General features: G+C 32.8%; 1 protein-coding gene across 4 annotated transcripts; it reads right to left on the bottom strand.

Moving 5' to 3' along the window:
* Nucleotides 1–2,830: 2,830 nt before the first annotated feature.
* LOC137810735 (uncharacterized) lies at nucleotides 2,831–7,218 on the bottom strand. 4 transcript variants are annotated; one of them, XM_068612144.1, is made up of 4 exons: nucleotides 6,854–7,218; nucleotides 5,686–6,245; nucleotides 3,997–4,043; nucleotides 2,831–3,895 (listed from the first exon to the last, which is right to left on the bottom strand). In XM_068612144.1, the coding sequence occupies exons 2-4, from the start codon at nucleotides 6,005–6,007 to the stop codon at nucleotides 3,029–3,031; spliced, it is 1,236 nt and encodes a 411-aa protein (XP_068468245.1). In that variant the 5' UTR covers nucleotides 6,008–6,245; nucleotides 6,854–7,218; the 3' UTR covers nucleotides 2,831–3,028. The 4 variants fall into 4 exon arrangements, with proteins under 4 accessions (XP_068468245.1, XP_068468247.1, XP_090154428.1 ...); XM_068612146.1 differs by having other exon boundaries at nucleotides 5,686–6,263; nucleotides 6,854–7,093; XM_090298302.1 differs by having other exon boundaries at nucleotides 3,997–5,252; nucleotides 6,854–7,084.
* Between the last annotated feature and the right edge of the window lie 2,826 nt (nucleotides 7,219–10,044).

Here is a 10,044-nt window from a genome sequence, read left to right as displayed (position 1 = left end):
GAAGTCTTAATACAAGTCGAGAGAAATGGAGCTTCAAAAATTTTAAATATTTTTTTCCTTTGATTGAGAGATAAAGATTCGAAGAGTTGGGGATGATTTTCTAGGACATGAACAACAAAATATATGTCTCTGGTGAAGTGTAAAAAGGAAGAAAAGTGAAAAATGAAGTGAAAAATCAAAATATATAAAACTTTACTCATTTTTTAAAAAAACTGTTGACACTTATAAGGGTTCGGAAAGCCCCTATTCGCACATCTTACTAGAAGTTATTATATCATTTATTAACAAACCTCCATTCAAATTAATATATATATATATATATATATATATAAAAGTTAGATTTTTTTTTTATCTATTTCGTATATACACACTCATGCATGTCATGAATACATAAAACGCTTTCTTTGAAACAAGTGAAAAGAAGAGAAGCACAGAGTGATTAGAAAAACTAAAATTGTTGCCTTAATGTCTTAGTCTCAATGGCATATGAATTTAGCATCTTCTGTTTAGGTTTTGAACTTCATGTAGTGATTGGACATGGCATAGACAGTAGGCAATTCCAAAACCCTATTTATGCATCACGTTTGTGAATACAATGTGCAATTGTCTAGAGCTAAGTAGGCAGAAGCACATGACAGGAGAAAGCAGTGAGAATGGTCCCTTCAAGTAGTTATCAATATTGAAAACTCTTCAAATTTGAATGCCATCAGAAACTAAACTTGGCCATGGGGTCCTATTAGTAGTACCTTGTGGGGGAATGCTAAGATACTATAGTTGGTCCATTTCAGTGCTATTGGGAAGATAGCTACCCACGCATGCCATGCTGTTTACCCTTTTCCTCAAACATATTAGATTAGTACCCTCAACCAATAATCATTTTTTTATCACTTTGTTTTCTGTTTCGACTTCTTTTTCCATGTAATCCTAAAAATTTGCACTTAATTTGACCTAATATGCATGAAAAATAACCTTGTAGAAAGAAGCATGTAAGAAAGTTTTTGAAATAATACTAGTTTAAAGTTACAACACTTTTATCTCGAAATATACACTGAGATGAGTAAAAATAAAGAGAGAATAATACACTCTAATTTTATGTTACACTATTATTCTTTCCATTCTTGTGACCCCTTCTTGTTTGTAAATATTGAAATTGGCGGCGAGAAAAAATTAAAAAAAATAAGACATGAAAATAGTACTTTTATTTTTCAATAATAAATCTTATAATTATTTTTCAATCAAACAAGAGTTTTTCCTCTATATTTCTTGAGTTTATTATTCTTTATTTCACTCTAGCAAACATTTTTCATAGGTTAACCTTAGGTTAAATAATGTGTACTATAAATGGGTTAGTTCCACATTGTGTTGATGGAGATCTTTGTGGTGCAGGCAGAGATGTAACATCTTGGTCTTGGGCTAAGGTACAATGGATGAGTTATGAGCAGAAAGGATGTGAGATATTTTGTGGATTTTGTCTTTCTTCTATGCTAATCCAACTATGCAATCATGTGCTGTGCCTTGCGTATCTTCCTTCTGTGTCAATCATTCTTTCAAATGTTATCAAGTATAAAAAGAAGAATCTACCTACGCTTGTTTTTAATTAAAGTGCCTTTTAAATTTCATTCCACCCACTTTAAATTAACAAAAAAATTATTTTTTACTTTCTCACTTTACACATCTTATTTTAAAGTGGAGTTCATTCATTGACTCCTCTAAAAAATCATGGAAATAATTAACTTGTTTTACTAGTTTATAAGATAATTAGCAAATAATATTTAATAAATTCATGATTTATTATGTGAATAATTTATATCAATTATTACCTTTTCATCAACAATTGAAAATATTTACATTTAGAGAACCAGGTTCCATGATATATAAGTTGAAAAAATATTCACATTTTAATCTCTCTCTCTCTCTCTCTCTCTCTCTCTCTCTCTCTCTCTCTCTCTCTCTCTCTCTCTCTCTCTCTCTACGCACTCTGTGAAAAGGCGAAAATACCCTTAAATAAAATGAAGGAATATCTACAAATACATTTGGGACCCCTTTTGTAAAATATGTTTCCAGATTTCATTTTTGAAACGAAATTTTTGTGCAGATTTTTTATTTCTAAAATGGGATATTGATTTTTGAATTCTATTTAGAATTTTTATTCCCAGAACATATTAATCTCTTCCATTCCAGATCTACTTTTTCCATATGTTATTTCCAATTTTGGATTTTTATTTTCAGAATGAAGGACATCTTCGAAAATTTAAAACTATGTAGGTGCAGATTAAAAAACTGGGTTTAAGAAGAATTTTCCGAGGTTTAAATCCTATTTTAGAAAGAAAAAAAAAAAAGGAATTGGGCTTGCTGTAATTTCAGGCACTGGATAGACATTAATTGTTAAAATAGCATGAAAACAATAATACGATTAAGGGTAAATTAAGTTTTAATCTTTCAAAATATTTCAAAATGTTAAGTGTTATCTCTATTAAAATTTAATGTTTAGTACCAAAATTTAAAATTTTAATCATAAAAAATATTTAACTCGTGAGACAACTCAATTTACTTAATATTGAACTTATAGTTTTTTCTCTGAAGTGGAAAAGATTATTTGTTTCAAGAAAACATGTTCTACTTTAATTTCCTGCTTTTAGAAACTCTTGAAAATAAAATCAGATTAGTTTCAGACAAAAACGACCACTGAGCATTATCCTAAACAAAACTTTTGAGCATTGCATATTCCTCTACAATCCTCAACGTAGTTCATTATATATGCAATATTAGCCTGTACGGAAAATTTAATTAAACTTTCAATCAGCAAAAGAAAATGTTTTAAAACCCTAACTGAAGATGAAACTAATTAAATACATAAAATTAGGCAAAATAAGATAAAGTTTCAGGTGTGAATTCCAAAACACATACAACAAATGAATCTATACAAAATGTGGAACAGGTTAGGGAGAGTCAAATTTTGCTCAACAAAGTGGGAGAGTCAGCTTCTGCAAATCTCTAGGTGTAAGTCACAACTTACCAACATTTGCTATTACCTCCACACACTTGAACTTGCAGTAGCCTTGGAGCAACCAACTTCCTTCCCATCAGCCGAACTTCCACTAAACAGCTGTGAAGAAAATGTCCCATTTTTCCTCACCTTACCTGGAAATTCCTTACTTAGACTACCCTTCAGCGAAAGGTTCTTCCTAAGATTAAGCATGAACATAGCATTGCGTGGGGGCGCATGCAGAGCACCTTCAACACAATCACCAACCTGTGCACAGCCCCAAGGTCTGGAAGGTCCATCGCCACGAGATGATTTATGCCTAGGAAAACCATTCGTCAATCTCAAAAAGCCCCGGTGATCAGGAGAATTTTCCTCTTCCAATTTTACACATACAGGACAAGGAGGATCGATTTTCCGTGTCTTTGGTGTTGTTTGCTCCAAACATTCACAATGAAATGCATGACAACAAGGAAGAACCCCAATTGTAGGCATGTCTCCACTTCTCACAATGCGACGAGAACTCCAAGGTGATCTCTGCAAGAGAAATCTTTCACACAAGCCACACCTAAATCCATCGGAAGGAAAATGTGGTCCACCAGGTGGTTCTAATTCAAATGACTCAGTAACATCAGCAAACTCTTGACTGCTGCTGGCACTACTCCAACACTGGCCATCTCGGAGTGGAGTAGAAGTATCAAACTCTGTAAAATCTGTAACTGCAGGATCAAAGGCATCTCTAGTAGTTTTTAGATCATTAAAAGACATAGGATGAATGGGTTTAGAGATGAAAGAACGAAGATTAGAGAAATTCCTCTGACAGGATAAATGTGATTTTGTAGTAGACTCAGATTCACTACTTTCCGACAGAGATGATGTTGAGCACCCACTGTTTGGATTTACAGATGTTCCCTGCATATATTCCTTACCTGTTAGCTTATTTCTTAAGACAAAAACGTGAGAAATTATTGCCGCCCGAATATTTGCTTAGTAGTTCTTAAGCGGAAAAGTACCTCCTTAGTGGGAGTAAAAGATGTCCTGCCCGCAGAAGGATGATGATCTATCAAAAGTACAAATGAGAAGGGAGCAGTTCAATATGCAGAATTAACAACAAACAAGTTTATAGTGAAAAAATAAACCGCAAACAAAATTGAATGCAACAGTTTTAATGTTACTAATATCAGAACGATTTAACAGTACCATCAATTGCTACCCCGAATATAAAGATTGACACATTAACAAACAGATAAATTATGATCCAAAGTCAATTCTCAAGGAATCGAATGATACCATGATTCACAGTAAAAGGAAAATTATTACGTTTCACAAATTAAAAAATGAAAAAGTTAAAGCTATATAATTTAGAGGCAGAATTAGAAGAAATCATGACTCAATTCTGTACTGAGACCAGATTTATCAATATATGGGTTTCCTCATGTCATGTCATGCTACAGAAGACCTGGCAATCAACAGAAATACTAGTTCAGCTCTCTACAATTTGATGTAAGCCCTAGCTCTACAAACAAAAAATGACCAAAAACATGTTTATTGTGTATTGTTTCATTCCTTCATAGTAAATGTCAAAGGAACATAATGAGTATTTGATAATAACCAACAAGATTGTTGAGCACTTTTTTTCCCCAAACACTTTTTCAGTAGGACGGAACTAAAAGTAACTTAAGAGATCCTTTAGATTGAGAAAATGTTCTGTTTTCATATTCTATGTTCACTTTTAACTACAAAAGTGTCACTTCGGCTTTTGCTTTTATTCTATAAATTTTAAAATTATGAAACAAGGTGAAAACTAAGTAGCTTTCTGTATTTAATAGTGATGAGAAAATATGCACGAAAGCATTTTCTCAATCTAAACAGGCCTTAATTATCTAGCAGTGAACTATTATACATACAGACAGTACAATACAATACAATAAAATACCACTCATACAATTAACAACTTCCTCTCTATTTCACTAGGCTGTATACAAATAGGATGTAAATGAAATTTTTTAGCTTTGGATTACTAAAAAGACCCTTCTGGAAGCAACCTCTATAGAGACTAACTGCCCTAACAGCATTAAGGCTTCATTATCTCATATGTAAACCATTTTTTACAAGCAGTCAGAGTCTGAACTCCGTTCTACTTTATATGAAGTAATCAACATACAATGCCTTGGTAACCAAACCCTGATTAATCTCTAAAAGGCACGCATCCAAATTCCAAATCCATACAACATTGCTTGACCTCAACCCTCAATCATCTTTCTGCAACCTGCAAAAAGCAAGTCTTCTTTTTCATAATTACTTTTAACTTTACATTTAAATTTCAACTATTTTCCTGCAACATTATCAAAATGGTTGCCTTATGTTATTCACCATATCAATAAGTAAAAGCTAATATTACTCAACACTGCTGGCTGACACTTATCATAGGCAGGAAGGAACAATTACATGTTTCATCCTCAACATTACATACCAGACTTGCTGCCTCCCCTCTATTTGAAAGTCCAACTATTTTACATAATAAACATCGATGAAAGCAAATGGAGCAATAAGTTTCAAGAAGGAAAAAGAAAAGATAGAACAACAACTCCATTTAAAAGATCTTAGGGAATATATAATCGTATCTTGGCAGCAAGTGCTACCTGTTGTTTACAAACATCTACGTCATACTACTTTGAAAATTCATATATTAAAGGATTTACCTTTCCTAGCTGAAGTTTCATAATTGTCAATACTGATTTCTTGTATTGTAGGAGGTGTCCACTGAGGACCCTGAGAAAGGTCAGATGGACTGCTGAGGAGAATACCAGTACCATCTGAAGCAGAATAGTGAAGATCATATAGGTGGTTGCCTCGGACCCAGCCCCTACTTTCTTTATCATTTGATGATGTAGAAGACCCGTAGAGTTGAATGCTGTCATTCGCACTATACGGTATCCCTTCAGACTGGAATCTGAAATCCCACCTCGTTGGAGGTGGTGAAAAACTTGAATTTGTTCGCCAGAAGGGCTCATTTGGACCCATGGACCAGTCCCTACTGCCTGCATTTGATCCATGTGGCCTTGAAGCCACACAACAAAGAGACCCCGTTTTAGCTATTTTCTCGAAATATCACAATAAACCCAATTCTGAACGCCTCCAATCCAATCTATTTTGGTCACTGGTCAACTTAGTAATCACAACCAGAAGAGGGACACTTCCAAAAACAAGTTCCAACTTCTCAAGCCAAATAATTCAACACTCAATAGCTTCCACCTTCAACCTGCATGTCCAATAGAAACTAAATTCCACCTCCAGCAAGAGCAACATGAAAACCCAACAATCAGAAAAAGAAAAGAACCGCATTCACCATCTAAATAAAATAGAGAGAACATTTTTATTTCAACCACCATAAGAAAGAGATAAAATACAGTAAACAAGTAAAGCTAGTCTCAGCAATCACACTAAGCCATAAACATCAAATAAGTTGACAAAATGCAATAAATTCAAAAGGTGACATCTATTCACAGAAACATTATACTAAAAAAAATCACTAAAGCAAAAACCAAGCACAGCGATAAGCATCAAATTTGTTAATAAGTTACCAAACAAATTAAAAAAGTGTCATCTAAATCAAAGAAACATAATATTAGAAAAATTCTAAACACGGTTACTAAAGTTAAACCAAACATTCGCACAAAGAATACCCACAACTGCACAGAAACCACATCTAACTAAAATTCAAATGCTACTTTACCAAATATACAGTAAATGCAAAAAAAAAAAAGATAAACCTACACTTAACTTCTTTTTAAAACAGAAAATAAAATAGTAGAAACTTGAATACAATACAGCATATAAAAAGCAAGAAAAACACATGAGAAACCGAACCTCGTAGCGCACACGTGACAGGAGAATAACGGCACGTGCGAGTTCTCTAGTGAGAGAAATTACGTGTTACGTTTTCAATTTTTGGAGGAATTGCATTGTTGTATAGTTTGATTGTAAAAGCGCATTGTGCGAAGCGGAGAAGAGAGTGAAATTGTTAAAACCCTAACTAACCGAACAGAGGAAGAAGGAGAAGAAAGCAAAGTGGTTGAACAGCTGGCACCCGCATCTTCTCTTTGTGTTGCGTTCCTAATAAACTGTTTGAACTTTAAACGCGCCGTTTCCACTTTGTGCACTATGTTTTCTAATTATTATTACATCCTCCATGAGCATATAGATTTTTCTTTGATAATTGCAACGTTTTTTACGTTTTGTTGTTTTAATACAATGTCCCTAGTTTTAAATGTTTCTCAAAACGTCACTCAATAATTTTAAATAGCATTATGTTATTATTTATTAGTTTTAAAATTTATACAAATGTTGTATAAAATGAAGTATATCTAACATTTCTCGTATAAAAATGAAAGAAAAATTCAGTTAGCTAAATTCGTAACCAAATTTGTTTTCGTTAACTATTTTACCAGTGAAAATCCAAGGACATGTTCAGTCTGAAAAACATTACTTTTATATTTACTTATATAAGATTTCTCTCTTTTATTTTATTTTGAAATTATTTCTATAAAATATGAAAATCATTTTGAATTAATTGTTTTTTCTAAATTTACGAAAAAATATAAAATAAAGTTATCTTTTTATAATTAAAGAACTTGTCAAAGCTCTTATTTGTTTAAGAGAAACATGACATATAATTTTTTAATCAAAAGTTAGGTGCTGCATAGAGACTTCTTGACTTTTAGCTAAAGCTTTAACTTTACCAAAGGAATCTTATGCTTTTTACTTATGCTTTTTACTGTCATGTTTATATTTGAGCTTCGATTATTATTAAAGTTAATTGTTTTAATGTGAGGGCAATTTCTTATTTACTGATAATAGTAAATTTTAAATAAAATGATAAATTGTTTTTCTAATACTCCCATTCTTTTTAACGTATGCTTCACAAATTACTTAATGAAATTAATACACTTATTTTATAATCTGATTTGATGAAATTTGCAAATGAGATGAAAAAATAAATGGTAATTAAACGAAGTAACCAAAAGCAACCAACATTTGGGTTTGTCGTTTTGTATTATCATTAGTCATGAACATTTACGCAATTGTTCTTATAATTAGCAGAGAGTGAAATAGAAACTTCACCTACCATACCATAAGGTGGGGTCCAATGTGTGGATCAAAGCATAGCAAAACCCCATTAACTAGTTAATCATAGAAGCTTGCATTAAATACAAATTATAGATCTATAGGTATGTGGAGAGTGCAATTATTTGATGATGATGTTTATTTGATATAAGGTGGGTAACCATGGTACCACAGCAAAATGATCCTGTTGCGACAATGTGATGATAATGTTTATTATTATTACACTTGGTATGAAGACAACCAGAGACACGGATCATAACAAGGGGAAAGGTAACAAGGCAAACCAAGTAACCAATACTGCAACACGCGATTCAGATATATAAAAACAAATGACTGCAACAACAAACTAAACAAGTTCTTGTTCAGTCACAATCCTATCAAATTAGAACATCATACAACAAAGTCACTCTTTCTTTTCTGTTCTTTCTCAATACTCTCGTTCCTTTTTAATTGTTGATTTTTTATTCAAATTTTGATTTTATTTATCTGTTTATGAAGTTCAAGACTATATTGTCGCTTCATCAACTGTACCTTTGTTTTTGAAGAGTTCATAAAGAACTAACATGGAATGGAAATGAACTGGAATTTGCATCTGATTACATTTATACGTATTGGGCTTCATTATTTTTGTAGTTTTTTTATTGGATTTGGTTTTGTTTTTCCTTTTGGCACTTTTCATTTGCTCCTCGTTGGTGCACGTTTAATGTCTTCCATCATCGTTAAATGAGTGTCTTGGCCTTCTAATGTCTTCTGCACATCATGGAAACTCAATATGGTATCAGCGCGGGTTGATCCTGTTCGGTTCCTCTTCCTTCCTCTTTTGTCTTTCTTCCTTTATCCTCTCTTATGCCCTTTTTATTCCTCTTTTTGATTTTTTTTTGTTAAGATTCATGGATCCATCAAAGGAGACCTTAAAGAACTTGTAAGAACGGATTTGCTCATAATGCTTGGAAAAGATGCAACTTGATGGTGATCTCGTGGATTACTCGCACTCTTAACGCTCAAATCGCACAAAGTACCATATATATTGACAATGCTCAAGATTTGTGAGACGATTTAAGAGGAAGGTTTTCAAAGTGGGATTATTTTCGTATATCTGGTATTCTTCAAGAAGTTAACTTCATTAGACAAGGAGAAAGGAGTGTTTCTGAATATTTTATTGATCTTAAGGTTCTATGGGAAGAACTGGAATTCTTGAGACTCATCCTTTCTTGCACTTGCGAAGTCAAATGCAAATGCAAAGTCATAAAGATTGTTACTGATTACAGAGATTCTGATAACGTGATTTGTTTCTTGTGGAGCTCAGTGATGTTTATATAAACGTTAAAACTCAAATATTACTTATGGAACTATTGCCTAACATCAATAGGACTTTTTCTCTTGTACAATAAGAATGACAACTCAATGGAAATAATCTAGTAGAATCCAAGGGTTTCATCAACAATAGCAGCCTACAAGAATGGAAGTTTCAGAACAAAACTGACAATTACCAGAATAATAGTTGGGAAATGCAAGGAATGGGAAGATCAAGAAATCAAGGGAAGCAGTGTAGTTACTGCCACAAGATGAATCACATGGAAAATGTGTTACTCGAAGCATGGATTTCCTCCATGGATGAAGCAGATACAAGAATAGTGTTAATCAAATCGAATCAAAAAATCAATCTTCAATTTCCTATGGAAGAGGAACAGCTAAATCATGTTGAGAGTAAGCAAGTTGTTGAGCCGTTAACTTCAGAACAAATATAATAATTGTTGAAAATCTTACAAAACTCAGAAAGCAAAGTTCGACATATTAACTCCTTTGTGAGTCCTCTACTATACAATTGAATGAAAACAAAAAGTAATAATTCTTCTTGGATTCTTCATACAGGACCCACAGATCATGTTACATGCATGAAAAATATTTTCATTAGTTTTTACGAAATGAAATCT

This window comes from Phaseolus vulgaris, chromosome 2, assembly GCF_051622355.1.
Source record: "Phaseolus vulgaris cultivar YP4 chromosome 2, ASM5162235v1, whole genome shotgun sequence".
NCBI classification, from domain to species: Eukaryota; Viridiplantae; Streptophyta; class Magnoliopsida; order Fabales; family Fabaceae; genus Phaseolus; species Phaseolus vulgaris.
Note: the sequence above shows the minus strand (reverse complement) of the source record. Positions and strands in the feature narration are given on the sequence as shown.

Coding starts and splice junctions, on each gene's coding strand:
- LOC137810735 (XM_068612144.1), bottom strand. CDS start 6,007: ATGGGTCCAAATGAGCCCTTCTGGCGAACAAATTCAAGTTTTTCACCA. Junction 4,044..5,685: donor TGAAACTTCAGCTAGGAAAG/GTAAATCCTTTA, acceptor TACTTTTGATAG/ATCATCATCCTTCTGCGGGC. Junction 3,896..3,996: donor CTTTTACTCCCACTAAGGAG/GTACTTTTCCGC, acceptor GAATATATGCAG/GGAACATCTGTAAATCCAAA.